This window comes from Pyrus communis, chromosome 1 (genome assembly GCF_041283825.1).
Source record: "Pyrus communis isolate YQ-2024b chromosome 1, ASM4128382v1, whole genome shotgun sequence".
NCBI lineage: Eukaryota > Viridiplantae > Streptophyta > Magnoliopsida > Rosales > Rosaceae > Pyrus > Pyrus communis.
In genome coordinates, this window is record NC_142565.1 from 2,535,713 (window position 1) to 2,551,372 (window position 15,660).

Sequence of the window (15,660 nt, forward strand, 5' to 3'; positions counted from 1 at the left end):
TTTTGAAGTTTTTAATTCTTTTGTCCAATGCAAGGACTTATATTCTTAGACATGTATTATTGTATTTTGAAATTTTGGATTTGAATGTTTTACATCAGAGGGGAAAGCATTGGAGTTTAATTTGACTACTTGAGCATGTGTATTGAAGATGATTGAACTTAAAACACAATTTTTATTTTTCATTTATTTTTTTTATGAACAACTTTTTCCTTATTAGCATGGGCTCCACTGGACTCAAATCACATATTCTCTCCCAAATTTGGGTCTCATTTGATTAGAAACCCAAATATAAGTTGTAAGTCTCCGATGTAATGGAGATGATTAAACACATCTTTAGACTCTAATCTTATATTTGAGTCCTAAATCTCCGTTGCATTAGAGAAAAGCATATTTTCAAAATTTTCGATATAGCCTATATGCATGTAAAGTATGGAAAATGATCTTTTAGTTTCATATCTATTAAATTATATAACTAAAACTAAAAACAACAATCAAGATAAATAAAAAGTGCGCACGAAATAAAAAAAAATTGAGTTAAAAGCACTACCCATAAAGCACCACTCCATCTAGATGTGCTACAGGGCAACCAGGCCTATCTCCACAAACCGACTTTAACTGAATCAACCAACAAAATCAAACTTGAATTAAGTCAAGAAAAACTTCCGAGTTCAAACCCTTGATCAACTCCTCTTTATCCATCTAGAAACTAGTTGACGGCCCAAAGAAGAAAAACCGACCCTTGACTTATAAGTACGTCATTCATGATGCACGCCCTTATCAATAAGGGAAAAGATGGTAGGACCAACTCTATAGATAGTAATACTTTAATGAGTCCAAGTTGATATCGGAAACCCTAAACCCTAACTGGGCTCGCGGCCTTAATTTTCCACCCATTTGACGATGCCCTAATTTATAATATGAACCGCAATATAGTAGTTAGAAACCGACTGATTAACTTGATAAAAAAATGGCAGAAGATAAATTGATCAAAAAGCAAGGACGAAGCATAGGTACGGGTTGCATGGGCTCCATGTGGAAATTTTTAGAGAACATACTTAGTTATCTTTAGTTGCCCACAACTCAAACGATTAACTTTATAGTATGCATCGGTATGTAATGGCTAAAAGCTGACTAATTAGCTAAAAATAAAAGTTTGAAAAATGATCGATGAGGAAGGCTGGACCGTCTCAGTACACAAGTGATCTTTGATTGTTAACTATAATATTACAACCATTCAATTTTTAGGCCGCATATCAAGCTGTTTAACGTTCGTGCATGTCATATGATTGAGTATAATCGAGTTTTTGTAAGATAAAACCACATGAGGAAAAGAACTAAAACGATTCTAGAAGAAAGAAAATCTCCTAGGAATTGACGGAACTGGATCCTCTCCTAAGCAGCCCATCTGGACCGTTAAAATTTGATCAAACGGTTCTAAACAGGGGGCTCCTCTAAAAATTATAATAATTGCAGCCGTTGGATCAAGTTTGAATGCTCCAGATAGGTTGCTAGGATCCTAATCGTGAGCTGGTCCAGTTCCGAAATTGACATCCTCACTTTCCTTTCCCACTTCCAACTTAAATTATCAGAAGAAAGAAGGTAGGTCCCAAAACATGTTTCAAGGATAAGATTAAGTTTAAGAAAATCTCTGGGTGCGGACCGGACCAGATGGTATTGTCTTTGGGGGAGACAGACTAATGAGGCACGTGGCTCACGCGTCAACCTAACGCGGGAAGGCCACCGGATTTCCTCTGTAATCTTAGCAACTAAATAAACATTCAATTAATTCGAAAAGCATTTTTTTTCGGTTAACTTATCAACCGTCAACCCTGTTTTGGAGACTGTGTGACGTCATTTCAGAAAGGTTTGCCCTTCTCGCCACGTCATCGCCGCCTCTTGTCTTCATGTGATCTGTAGTACAGTAGCAGTAGCTTCCGACTGGCTTCTCTCCTCTTGGATTCAGTCTCAACCAAATTAAACGGTCACAGAAATTTCTTATATATATTATACAATAAAAATAATAAAATATATATTAATTTTCGGTTCGCTTTGGAATTAAACAACATATTAATAATATGACGGGCCGATTCCCGTTCTGAATTATTAGGATTTTTTCAATTTCGACTTTTTTTGGGTGAAGTTTGGGACATTTTGGGTCGAGTTCACATATTTTGTTTTTTTTTTTTTTCAGCCCTAAGTTGGTCTTTTTCTTTATTGAAGTATTTTCTTGGACCCCAAAAGATATATTTTCTTTTTACTTGGTGAAAGTGAAAAGTTAATGATAAATATCGTTTATTTTTAGCTACGCCACCTGAAAGTGGAACTCCATTTTGATTTCATTTCACTTCTTACAACTCAAAAGTCATCACTTTACTCCTTGAAACTCAAAATTCGTTTCACTTTCACTTGTGAACTCTTTGTTCTCCCTATAACTTATAAGTCGCCTCTTGAAACATATGTGAGACCAACACCTAATAAGACTATGACACATGTGCAATAAATTTGATTATAAATGTCCATTATACGTTAACATTCAAGAATAAGAGAATATTAAATTTAAAAGACATTGAAGAGATAAAAAAATAAAAAATAAAATGATTAGCCTGGCGCATCTAAATCAAACCCACATAAGAAATTAACAGATCTAAGGCAATCTATAGCAAATTTTGAGTTTTATAAATACGACTTTCAAGTTTCAAAGGGCAAAATAGAATAAAAAATGAGTTTCAAGTGGCAAAATTGAACGAACATTAAGTTTCAAAGAGTAAAGTAATGATTTTTGAGTAACAGAGAACATAATTAAATTAAAATCAAACTCCAAGAAGCGTAACTAAAAATAAGCCTATATCCTTATATGAAATGATCAAATAATGAGATAAAGAAAGAAACAAGTTGATATAAAAAGGTAAAGAAAGAAACAAGTCGATATAAAAAGGTGAAGAAAGAAACAAGTTGATCTGACGAAGCTGTTTATATACAGTGCAGCAGGTGTGAAAGTAAATTTTGAAGCTTCCAAAAATACTAAAATGAGTCAAAGTATAAATACACATATATATATATATATATTATATTCATGTGGATTGAGTAATGAGTGAGTGAGGCCGACCTTTGACCTTGAAAGCAACAAGATTCATTCACTTCAATATTAAAAACCAGTCAAAACTCAGAATCCACACACTTGGCACACACAAACAAAACTAAAATCCACGCCCTCAACTTGGAAAAAAAGGAGTAGGGGATACAATCCTACGACAGCTGTCGGGTTTATTGGTTTAATATCCCCTAAACGGCACCCAGTCCTGCAATTACTCCGTGGATTCCATGCCTGCCCAGCCTGGCTCCGTGTTCGCGTTTTTATTTGCCCAGTCACCTTTTTGTACTCACATCACACTTTATATATATCCAAACCAAATCTACTCATAAAAAAAAGTACATAACCAGAACAAACAATCTGAGATTATCCACACTTTTTCATCAGTACTAAGTTTCCAACTCCAAAACTGCGAAGTACTAGATTGTCCACACTTGTGACTTTTCCAACTATAAAGCTCGAATCGCTGGTAGTTTAGTTAGTTAAGAGGTCGCTTAAGCGTTTGAAGTTTTGAGTTTGATTCTCGCTTACTTTAGCATCATTTGTGTTAAACGAACTCTACACTCTCGTACCTAGAAATGGATGCTTTCTCTCATTACTACGTGGACCCGCAGCCGGAATCGTCGTCCGCTTCTGACTCCAACAGTGCTCGCCCCATGTTCATGAACTTGTCGGACGAGGAGATCCTGCTGGCGTCCACTTACCCGAAGAAGCAGGCTGGACGGAAGAAGTTTAAAGAGACAAGGCACCCTGTGTACCGCGGTGTCCGGAGGAGGAACTCCGGCAAGTGGGTGTGCGAGGTCCGGGAGCCCAACAAAAAGACAAGGATTTGGCTGGGAACTTTTCCCACAGCCGAAATGGCCGCGCGCGCTCATGATGTGGCGGCCATTGCACTGAGGGGGAGGTCGGCTTGCCTCAACTTTGCCGACTCTGCGTGGCGGCTGCCAGTCCCGGCCTCCGCCAACGCGAAGGACATTCAAACTGCCGCGGCGGAAGCAGCAGAACAGTTTCGGCCGGTGGAAGAGTCGGATGAGGCTTGTGGTGCTTCTGCGGTGGCTCCCTCGGAGTGCACGTCAGCGTCGGAGCAACAAGTGCATTTTCTGGATGAGGAAGCGGTTTTTGGGATGCCGGGACTGCTGGCAAATATGGCGGAAGGAATGCTACTGCCTCCACCTCATTACAGTGACGATCATGACGTGGGTGTTTATGATGACGTGGATGTTTATGGTGACGTACCATTATGGAGTTTTTCCATTTGATCTCTTTTCAGCGTAGTCTCTACTCTCCAGAACGCAAAAAAGCAGCTTCTGTGAGAAACTATTTTGTAGTGATCTTTGGCTTGTAGAAGTGCTTTTTCTCCGTACAAACTTTTGACTAGTACGGAAGCACGTATAGGAAGAAAAGAAGAAAGATAAAAGTCAAATATATGTACCACAAAGATGTATCGTGTGTAAATTTATAATATAATTGAGAAAAATTACTTTTGAACTAATTATTCAGTAACGGCGACAAAATCTCAGTAAATTATCTAATAGTACGCGAGTAATGTAATACGAATAAATATTTCTTGATCCAATTTCAAATTGGAAGTCACTAGTGTTCGTTGCTCGATATCTGTGCTTCCATATGCTGGCTTGCTTCTTCGAGAGACATTTTTTCCTTCTCGAGTGATTCAAGCTTGTCTGCGTTGGCTTTCTGAATCTTCTCCGGGACCTTTTCTTTGTAGCCGGCTACATTCATCGCCTTCGATAGCTTCTCCTTTTGCCTGCAAGTTAATAAAAACAGCTGTCAGCAATCAAAACCTGGAGGGTTTAAAAGTGTAATCTGAGCTTTCAGTCACCAAGTAACTTCAACCGTAAAGCTTACAATGTAATGTCTTCCATCTTCTTCTGGATCTTTTCAAGGTCGGCTTCTAATGAACGGCTTCCTTGAAGCTTGAGATACACAGAAAGGTTTTCGTTTACAACACCTACCACACATCCAGTTGGAGCAGCATCATTCTCGTTGATTACCTGAACGGATAAGAAATATATTAACTGAATTTGCATAAAGCAATGGTCAGTCAAAAAGCAGTCGGTCCTATAATTTTGTTGCCTCGTTCTGTTGCTAGAGCAGGTTTTTTAAACAACGCATGACTTACCGTCAAAGATGACAAATTGGCGAGAGTTTCAATCTCCAGTTGATGGCTGCATATTATTTCCCTATCTAATGGTGTTCGACAAAGCACAGAAGCTGGTCGCCTGAAAGAAAAAAAACACTAATTAGATCAATTCACAACATGACAAATCAAAATATTTCACACTGCACTGACAAGATATACCTTTCACGACTTTCTTTTGCAAGTGAACGGAGAGATTTCACAACAGAATCTATAAGATTCATCTCGGTCTCCGCCCTTTCATTTGTCCAGCGCTGTATAAATGACAAGTTAGAAAGATGGTTACTTACACATTCTATAATCGTCTCCGCAACATTATCCCAAAGGTACAGGGTCATAATGAAAACCACCATTCCCATGAGTAATCCATTATGGCCTAAGAAGAACAATGATGCAAGCATACTTTTTGCATGATCATTTGCCTCTAGCTTTAGGCTGGTCAGGATCATCCAATTTATGTTTGAAAAAAAAAAAAAAACCTAACCAACCAACCTCTAGAGTGGAAGGATATTCGCATATCATAATTGAGGCTGGCCTCTTGCGATCCTTTGGTGATGGAAGGCGCTGCCACAGTTCTTCTGTGACGAATGGCATAAACGGATGAAGCAACCGCAGACCATTGTCAAGACATAACCATAGTGTGGCTTGTGCAAATCCCCTTTCAGACTCATACTTTGGATCGTTGCCAGAAAAGTACGGCTTGATAGCTTCAATAAAAACATCGCACAAGTGGTACTGCCACCAAGCATACACTGCAGTGGCTGCATCTGAGAAGTCGTACGCTTCCAACGACAAAACAGCTTTGGATATGACTTTATTTAGTACTGAGAGTATCCACTGGCAACTAAATGGAAGCACATCTGGATTTACATCTGAGGGTGGCACAAAATCATCCCCAAGCCTGCTCATAGCAAATCGTACTGCATTCCACAGTTTATTGCACCATTGACGATAACCCACAACCCTTTGGATGTCCAGATTTATCTTATCTGACTGAAAAGACAAGAAAAGACAATCAGATAGATTACTATATCCATGGTAGAAAACCATTACCTGCCAGAAATATAATGATAAAATCCTAACCTGAGAAGTGTAAGAGACAAGAGCAAAACGAAGAGCATCAGCACCGCATTCTTCAATACCCTTGGGAAAGTCCTTTACTTGCCCTTCTTTGGCTACAGTCAATTCCTTGGGATCCAAATTTCCCTCTAAAAGCCTCTGATGCAGACCTTCAAGGGTAATACCATTTATTACTTCAAGAGGATCAATGACATTCCCCAAGGACTTAGACATTTTACGCCCATGTGCATCACGAATCATCGGGTGCAAATAGACCTGCAAAGCGACCAAATTCCACCTGTCACTTCACTAATCAAACTATAATGTAAAATCAAAACCATCTTTGCATGCTCAGAACGATTTTTGCAAAAATTAAGATGGTGAAAAAGTCACGTGTCTCTAACAAATGCCCACTGGACATTTTAACAAGCTCGTGTACATATAAACATGTAAACTGGGAATCTGGTAATAACAATGTAGTAGGATTCCACAAAATTTCTTTTCCTTCAAGCTTTTACCAAGTAGAAAAACACTCAGTAATGTTAAGTATAACATGCTATCGTTTCATTGTCAAGCAACTGGAAATAATAATTTAGGCAATATGCAACACACACAGAAAGCCATTACATAAATAATGTAAAAAAAGTTCGTACCTTTGTAAAAGGTACGTTGCCACCCAATGTATTTCCAAGCATTACCATACGAGCAACCCAGAAAAAGAGAATGTCATGACCAGTTTCAAGAACTGAAGTAGGATAAAACACCTTCAGATCTTCTGTATCATCAGGCCAGCCTAACACAGACAATGGGAAGAGACCGGCGGAAAACCACGTGTCAAGCACATCAGGATCCTGTATCAATTGAAATTTCCCCTCAAATTTTTGACTGGCATGTCCTTTGGCCTCTTCTTCATTTCTTGCAACAACCCAGCGCTCATCTGATGCTCCAAAATTGTCTGGACTATCACCCTCATAAACAACATACCACGCAGGAACACGGTGACCCCACCAGAGTTGCCTTGAAATGCACCAATCACGAATGTTCTCAAGCCATCTGTACAATTGAGACCAGAACTAAGTACAAATTTTAAGCCTTCAGAATTCCATTTATATAAATTGCAAAGACACAAGTTACAACTAGAATTCATCCACTGACTTGTCCAAAACCTGAACTTATTTTCTTGGCAATGCTCTAAAAAAGAACATACCTTCTGGAAATATGATCTTATTATTCCTTACAATGCATACACAAGAAATTCCAAAAAGTAAGGCAAAGAAAGAAAAAAACCACACCTCTTCCAATCAGCAGTATACTGTTTCGGGATGATCTCAAGTTTCCTGTTCTCATCATTTATGGCAGCATGAAGGGCTTCTTTTCCCATACCACTGCATTTAACATACCATTGGGGCTTTATCATGGGCTCCACAACATCTTGACTTCTAGAGCAAATTCCAAGGCGCATCTCATTGGCCTTAGCATCTCTAAAGAGGCCCTAAATGCAAGGAGAATAGGGTCACTGAACCATCTATAAAATTGTAAACAGAAATGAATTCAAACAGACTGTACCCTCCAACAACTAGGAAGATTGATGCACGTGTAACACAAAACTGGGAATGCTGACAAGTGACATTATTACAAGTAGGGTATATTAAATTGTGCGAAGTGTCTGGAATTATGGGGATGCAAACAATTTCATTTCATAAGACATTGTTTTGAAGGAGTATCAACTTGAAAACGATATTAAAGAAGTGTGGGAGGAGGTGGCAGTGATAGTGTTAAAGGTGTTACTGCAGTCAGCCCAGGAAGTCCCCACTAACAACCAATATATTCATCTACTCGGTAAGCATTTAACAATTGCATAGGAATATGATACACTACGTTGATAATTAGAATAATTTTTTTTTAATCACCATCTATACGTAAGGTAAACATGCAGTACTGTAAACAGATACCTTCTTCTTTAATGCTTCAGTCACTGCCTCTCGGGCTTTGAAACGTGGCATCCCTACAAATTCTCCACCATCCTGATTTATTTTTCCATCATCAGTAAAGACGTTGATAAATTCAAGATTATGGCGCTTTCCAACATCAAAGTCATTAGGATCATGGGCCGGTGTAATCTGCATGAGGCAAAAGAGAAAGATCGACAAATCTTTATAACCTGAAACATAAACCAGAAAATAAATTTAACATAATCTTTCACAACTTATACATTAAATTTACCTTCACAGCACCAGTCCCAAATTCTGGATCAACGAGAATTGCATCACATATTATACGAATCCTTCTTCCGTTAAAAGGATGAATGGCATGCTTTCCATGAAGATGCCGGTACCTTTCATCATTAGGATGTACAGCAATAGCAGTATCACCGAGCATAGTTTCCACTCTAGTAGTGGCCACAACAATCTCACCTAAACCTTCTTCCAGAGGGTAAGCAAATGAAGTCAACATGCCAAATTCAACAGGGTTCTCATATCCAGGAACCTTTAGTAACGTCCTTTCTTTTACATCAATATAGTCCACCTACATAGACCAAAAAAAAAATTCATAATGCTGAAAAATTTGGGAAAGTATCCCACTAAAAGGAGAAAGCTGACCTCTATGTCAGATATTGCTGTCCGCAAGACACAATCCCAATTCACTAGGCGATTATCCCTGCAAAATAAAGCCAGAATGTGTACAAACCAGAGTGCATAAAAAGGACATAGAGAGGATGAATTATAGGAGTAGATGATTGGAGAAGTCCATTGGTCGTTAGTATTATCACCCAATCCTTACCTCAACTGGCTAACTAAATAAAAAAAAATGTATATATGAAATCAAACAAAAAGCAGAAAAGCTAGCCTCCACTATGACATAATGTTAAACCTAGAACAACACAACTCCTGTGCCTAGCATACCTGTAGATAAGCTCTTGCTTATGAAGCCTTACAAAAGCCTCTGTCACGGCCTTTGATCTTTTCTCATCCATTGTAAAGCACTACAATTAAGAAGGAAACAGTGGGAAAAAAAATCAAAGAAATTAGTAATACATATAATAATACACACACACGTAAGAGAGAGAGAGTGAGAGAGAGAGAGAGAGAGAGAGCTTCATGACTAGGTCTAATAAAGAGAACAAGAAATTTAACAAGACAACTAATTGTTTGCTCCAAAAAAAAAAAAAAAAAAAAAGAAAAATCAAGAATTCAACTGATTACCTCACGGCACCAGTCCAAAGAAGCACCCAAACGACGTAGCTGCTGTAAAATTGTGCCCCCATACTTATTTTTCCAATTCCAAACCTTTCAACAACCAAAGTTACCAACAACAACTATGAAAAGGTAAGAATGGATCCATTAACTTTAGAACATCAAAATTATGAATGGATATAATACTAGCTAGTTTCAGTTCAAACTCACTTCAGCTACAAATTTCTCACGACCAATATCATGCCTGGTTAACTGCCTTTCGCGCATTAGCTTCTTTTCTACAACAACCTATAAATGGCACATAAATATTAAAATCCAGAAAACAAATAACAAATGACATGAACATAATCCAGATATCTATATATAGATGCATATGTAGGGTTTTCATGACAAGGTTAATAAATTCTTGAAGCACGGGCTATTAAGCACCGCACCTATAGGAAAGAACATATCATGTGCTGTTTACTCAAGTCCACTAGTTTTGTTAGGAGGAAAACCTGGACCCTAACTGGTCCTCCCACAGCCATAATAAGGCCAAATACGTATCTGATTGATCTTTGAGATTTTGGCAAAGACACCATTCTAGTTGTTTTTTCTGTTATGAAAAGCTACACCACTAAGAAGATAAAATATAAAACACCACTCCTGACTACGGCTTAATTTTGAAAGAACGCGCCCTTGAGGACATCAGACATGTATGAGAGTAAAAGTTGCTATTTAAGATCCGACATCCTTCACGCGGAAGTTCTATACGCAGAGAGCAGCCTACGTATCAGGCACTAAAAACTATGACCCCTACAAGACCCCCATCCAGCCACATAATAAACTGGTGCTGTTGAGTTTGTGTGAAGTGTTGGAATGCAGGGAGTGCAGAATCACTTTTGCTTAGATTGGTAATACTCAAAAACTAAACTATAGTAAATATTCAATAATTGTTAAATGAACACCTGTGTCGCTATCCCAGCATGGTCCATTCCAGGCACCCACAAGGTATTGTAACCAGACATTCTTCGCCAACGGATTATAGTGTCCTGCATATAACAAAATTACATCCAATTAGTTTTTTTTTTTTTTTTTTCTTTTTTAGAAAACATAATTTGGAATATGAACTTGGGAATCACCTCAACAGCAGCAGTAAGAGCATGGCCAATATGAAGGGCACCAGTCACATTGGGGGGCGGCAAAACCTGTAACATATGCGAGTTAATTTTATTTTGTTTATTGGTATCCATGTCAATGCAAACTCAAAAACAAATTTGATGGAGCAATATGACACTCACAATGACAAAAGGAGGTTTGGAGCTCTTAGCATCTGCCACAAAGAATCCCGTCTTCTCCCACCATCCATACCACCTAAATCATCAAGCATATATAACATAATAAATAAATAAAAAGTAAAACTGTTGGGAGAAGTGGTGAAAAGAAAACATGACACTCACGATTTCTCTACTGCACTTGGACTATACTGTTTCGCCATTTGACTCGACATCCGTTTCTTCTCGCCAAATGGAGTCTCTGGGTCGATAAAGTCCTCCGGATTCTCCTCCCCCTCGTTGAAACGCTTTACATGCTTTTTTTCACTCTTCTTAGAAGAACTAGATGCTTGTTGTGCCTAAAACCATCATATAACAACATATCCTTTATCAGTCATCTCAGGGACTAACATTCTAGGATGTTTCGACACCACGCAGACGCATCACAACAAAATATATTCGACAAAACCAAAAAAAGAATCGAAAACCTACACCAAAATACATTCACCATCATTACCTGAAGCTTGGCAGCTTTCTCTAAAGCTTTCTGCTTTTTCAATTCCTTCTCTCTTGCCTGCCCATATATCAAAGAGTTCGAAATTAATTTCTTTCTAAAATTCAGTCATTCACATATTTATTCATCCGGGTCTGCAATTATAACATTAAAAGAAGCAATTTTTCAAGAGACTACCTTTTCTTCCTTCTTCCTTTTCTTCTCTGGGTCTTCAATCCCTTTTCCGTTATCCATCTGCGGCATCAGAAGAACGACACGGTTAAACCAATCCGAAAATCCAAAACGGATGGAATTTCTAGAAAGCTTAAATCTTTGATCAGGTGGGTGAGTTCACATACCGCCGCCCTACCGGCCGCAGGAGAAGACTGAAGAGGCCTCTGAACGTGGAAGCGGCGGAGGAGAGGCGGCGCCGCTGCGGCAAATTTGATCTGGTTGCTGATGAAGTGGTAGAGTACTTGGTTCTGCTTTCCTAAAACCTTTAAGTGGGACCCAATCATATAAGTATTGTTGGTATTTGGTGCCAAAAGTTCTTAACCGTCGAACACTTGAAGCTCAAGCTCCACATACAGACAATGCAACACCTTTCCTAATTTCTTATTTTTAAAAAACAAAAAAACCATCAAGGGACTTCGCCTGGTTCACCTTTTTAAAGATCGAAAAACTTACAAAGGCGTTTCACTACCATCATGTGATTCACCAGCGTTAAGAATCAAACTTACGACGTACCTCTTAATTTTTTCTTTTATATTGCAAAAATTAAGTAAATATCTGGTATTTCTTTAAAATAGCACTTAAAATGTTCTTGGGATATGTGCTTCTTCCAAATAGCATTTATTCACTTTCATTAAAAGTGTTTTCAATCATTTTAAAAACTTTTACGAACTCTACTATAGATAGAAAAACTTAAAAACACTTCTACCACGTCTTGGACTTCCAAGTACTATTCCAAAAAGCAATTGGATGTGGCTGAAGTTTTGAAACGTTAATAATAAAAGCGCTTATTGCAAAAACATTTATCAGTAAAAGCTTTTTACTATTTTTTTTTTCATTGATACCTCTCTCCATAAGCTATTCCAACACTGCATAAACAACATCACCATACAACATCCTAAAATGGTATTCGATAAAGATTTACAGCACAACACAGTAACTTGAGAATTCAAATCTTACATATAGAAAGTTTCCAGGAAAAAAAAAACCAACACAACGACCTGGAAATCCGGATTCCATCAGAGGAAGTAGCTCACCGTAGACGGCGGAAACAAGACCGATACCAATGCGAAATGCAAAATCAAAGGGAACCACATCACGGTAAGCATTTCGGAGAAACGCATACACATGAGGAAAAAAAGAGAACATTTTACGAACTAACTGAGCTGAGCATGTCATGTACTTTTGAGTCTTTGATACAATCCACCATTTGATCACTTCATGCTTTTCGATTCAGATCTACTACTTTGCTTTCTTAAGGAGAGCCGATGTAACAAACTCGGCATCATCCCTCACAAAACTCCACCAGAGATATGTAGTAGGTATGTTGATTGCATTCCAGAGAGCGTGCGCGTCAATAAAGCCTCGGTAAGGTGGGAAGTCATATATCTCGAAGAGCAGGGCAAGGGCTTCTCCTGCCACTACCACCCACAACTTCCAGCGCGATGGATGGCAACTAACACCAGCCCAAACTGCCCATGTAAGAAGCTGAATAATGCCCATGGCCATGCACACTTTCATGTTCAAACCTGCAAAACTTGTAAGCTCATTGCCACGGCAAATAGTTTTGTATTAAAAGCAACAAAAAGTTTGGCTCAAATTTGCAACAGAATGTCTTACCGTAATCAAGTTTATAGAAGTTCAGGTACAGTATGTGTGTAGTCACGAATGCAATCAGTGGAGCACAAACCATGACCCTTGCAGCCTCATCTCTCACATTAAAAGCTCGAATTAGGGTCACAATGAGTGAAAATCCAAGTAGTGCTACAGAAGAAGAATAATCTAGCTTCTCTGTCAACTCAACGTCTCTACATTGGATAACAAAGCAGCAGTTAAAAACTGTCTGAAAACAATTAATGTTATCATATCAAAATCGTGTTCCCTCACACCAGGCACAATCAACGCGCAAAAGTTTTGTATTCGTTACAAGGTCAGTTCCACAAGCTATAGCATAGTCTTGCTGTTGAAATTTAGCAGAGAAAAATTTTGGCCGATGGAATACCCTAATTCCATATGCACAACACTACACTAAATCTTGTCCTGCTGTTATAAATTGTGACCATTAATTTGTTTAAATCTACAGGTTGCGAGGTCTAAGAAGTGCAAAGTACTAAAATATTTATCTTTCGCCTAAGTTGACATTTTGGAGCAGATCACAGTTGTATGTATAAATCATTACGGTGTCAAAGGAATTTAAAACCACTTACCGGCTGTGAAATACACCACTCCAAAACCAAGCATTCATTGCCAAGATCCCATAGATGTGCCACATACCAGTATATTCATAATATGTCTTCTTATTTGGATTCAATGGCAACTTGTAGTATATAAGGATGAAAAAAGATATCCAGCCATGAAATTGAATGGCAAGATTGATAGCAGAGAGAGCAACAGCAACCGGTTCCTAAACAAGTTCGTTAAATGGTTAGGCCATATCAGCAAGTAAATTAACTTATTTAGATTAGTAATCAACTAATTTGCTCTACTAAGTATCAGTGGAAGACCTGGATGCCATAAACACGCTGAAATGGCCATTTCCCATGGTATTTGACAGGTTTATGGCCAAGTTTCTCTCTCTCTTCCTCCCTTGCAAACATGCAGTGGTACCTGCAGCCACTGCGGCAGTCCCATTGTTTCCAGCGCAAATAGAGGGGCTCTTGCATGTACCACGGACCATCAATAGGTTTCCCATCTGATGAAAATTTACAGTGTTGAAAGCATGTGTCCCCTACACAACCAGATTTTTCGCACTCCGCCACACAAGACCTGGAAAACCCATAAAAATCATAATGGTTATCACCCAACAGCCACGAAACAAGCAACATATAGATGAATACAATACCAGAGAACACCTAATGAACTTCCGTGAATGTAAATTTTGTACTTGTGAAATCACATCAATCAAATAGCATAACCAATATAGGGCTCGTTTGGAAGTGCTTTTAAAATGATTGAAAGCGATTTTGGTGAAATTGATATTGGGTTCCAAAAGCACTTTAATTGCATTTTGGAAGAAGCACCAGATACGTGCTTCTTGCATAAAAGCACTTTTCTAGGATCCATTTGAACTTTTACTAAGGATTTGATTTCAAAGACATTCTCACCAAAAGCGTTTCAATCATTTTAAAAGTACTTCCAAACTCGTTCGCCTAAAGCTCCTAAATAAAGAACTTTCATCATTATCTGCATTAATGCTAGTTAATTACAAAAGATTTCAATTTTAATTTTCCCTAGCATTAAATGATTGTACAATTTTCATAATTATCTTCACAATCTAAATCCATCAAGTAATAAAAACATCACACTAATCGTTGATTCGTTGTACGGAATACACGAAACTTAGTCCAGATTTCCGAGTTTTCAACCCCGAAAACACGAAAACTCTATCAAATTTCTAATCAATTTGGCTATACAAACAACTAAACCAAGCTCATCAATCAAACAGTGAGAGCATTCAACTAAACTAAAATACTTCAAATAAACAACTCAATGAGCTCGAATATTATAAATAAACCAAACCAAATCAAATACTGATACGAACTCGGAAAAACTGAAAGAAAACGAAAGCAAAATTCCATGTCCTTTCAGAAATCAAGCAAAAATCACAGAAAGGAAGGCATACTTGTAAATCGGATCAGCATCGCCATCACTGGCGCGAAGAGCAGGAAGCAGAGAGGAGAGGAAAGCGAGTAGAAGAATGCAACGAAGCTGCGCCATCGGACTCTCGGAAGCAGAAAGTCAACAGTGGAAGAATCTTCTGGAGGTTTCTAGAGCTGGCGAGGAATGTTCGTGTGGAGATGCGACTAGCTGCGTCCCATGGAACCGCGAACTGGTTAGAGAGAGAGAGACGGCGGAGGAGGAGGATAAGGAGAGCGAGGTGGCGGAGGAGGAGCTGAGGGCGGAGGAGGAGCTGAGTGGAGGAGCGAGAGAGGAGGAGTTGAGGTGATTTGGGTGGTGAATCGAGGCGATGGGGCGGAGACCAGAATCTCGTGAGGGGCCTCGTCTCGACTCTTGGCGATACTCGAGGAGACACGTGGGCGGGAAATGGACGTGCTGATGCTGTCTCTCTCTCTCTCTCTCTCTCAATTTTTTATTGTTTCCTTTTTCGAATCCCTGTTTTGCCCGTGATGCAGTCAAACAATGACGACTTTAATGGTAAAAACTTGGTCATCTTCATTCTT

General features: G+C 38.7%; 2 protein-coding genes and 1 pseudogene across 3 annotated transcripts; 1 reads left to right on the plus strand and 2 right to left on the minus strand.

Moving 5' to 3' along the window:
- Positions 1–3,441: 3,441 nt before the first annotated feature.
- LOC137719968 (dehydration-responsive element-binding protein 1A pseudogene) lies at positions 3,442–4,583 on the plus strand (annotated as a pseudogene). Its single transcript, XR_015961433.1, has one exon. The product of XR_015961433.1 is annotated as a dehydration-responsive element-binding protein 1A pseudogene (transcript).
- Positions 4,519–11,885, minus strand: LOC137719967 (valine--tRNA ligase, mitochondrial 1). Its single transcript, XM_068458950.2, has 21 exons — positions 11,608–11,885; positions 11,447–11,503; positions 11,273–11,329; positions 10,942–11,114; positions 10,783–10,855; positions 10,624–10,689; positions 10,450–10,533; positions 9,713–9,790; positions 9,512–9,595; positions 9,212–9,291; positions 8,909–8,966; positions 8,532–8,834; positions 8,261–8,428; positions 7,601–7,800; positions 6,962–7,361; positions 6,333–6,584; positions 5,742–6,242; positions 5,412–5,503; positions 5,232–5,331; positions 4,958–5,103; positions 4,519–4,856 (listed from the first exon to the last, which is right to left on the minus strand). The coding sequence occupies exons 1-21, from the start codon at positions 11,764–11,766 to the stop codon at positions 4,685–4,687; spliced, it is 3,303 nt and encodes a 1,100-aa protein (XP_068315051.2). The 5' UTR covers positions 11,767–11,885; the 3' UTR covers positions 4,519–4,684.
- A 396-nt stretch (positions 11,886–12,281) lies between these two features.
- Positions 12,282–15,563, minus strand: LOC137720781 (uncharacterized). The gene is made up of 5 exons (XM_068459893.2): positions 15,102–15,563; positions 13,984–14,245; positions 13,687–13,883; positions 13,100–13,287; positions 12,282–13,008 (listed from the first exon to the last, which is right to left on the minus strand). The coding sequence occupies exons 1-5, from the start codon at positions 15,194–15,196 to the stop codon at positions 12,722–12,724; spliced, it is 1,029 nt and encodes a 342-aa protein (XP_068315994.2). The 5' UTR covers positions 15,197–15,563; the 3' UTR covers positions 12,282–12,721.
- Between the last annotated feature and the right edge of the window lie 97 nt (positions 15,564–15,660).

Excerpts from the sequence above, each read along its gene's own strand:
- LOC137720781 (XM_068459893.2), bottom strand. The coding sequence starts at position 15,196 with ATGGCGCAGCTTCGTTGCATTCTTCTACTCGCTTTCCTCTCCTCTCTG. Across the intron at positions 13,288-13,686 it reads AGTGGTGTATTTCACAGCCG|AGACGTTGAGTTGACAGAGA; the intron begins GTAAGTGGTTTT and ends TATCCAATGTAG. Across the intron at positions 13,009-13,099 it reads CTTCTATAAACTTGATTACG|GTTTGAACATGAAAGTGTGC; the intron begins GTAAGACATTCT and ends CAAGTTTTGCAG.
- LOC137719967 (XM_068458950.2), bottom strand. The coding sequence starts at position 11,766 with ATGATTGGGTCCCACTTAAAGGTTTTAGGAAAGCAGAACCAAGTACTC. Across the intron at positions 11,115-11,272 it reads AGAAAGCTGCCAAGCTTCAG|GCACAACAAGCATCTAGTTC; the intron begins GTAATGATGGTG and ends TGATGGTTTTAG. Across the intron at positions 5,504-5,741 it reads AATATCCTTCCACTCTAGAG|CGCTGGACAAATGAAAGGGC; the intron begins GTTGGTTGGTTA and ends TCATTTATACAG.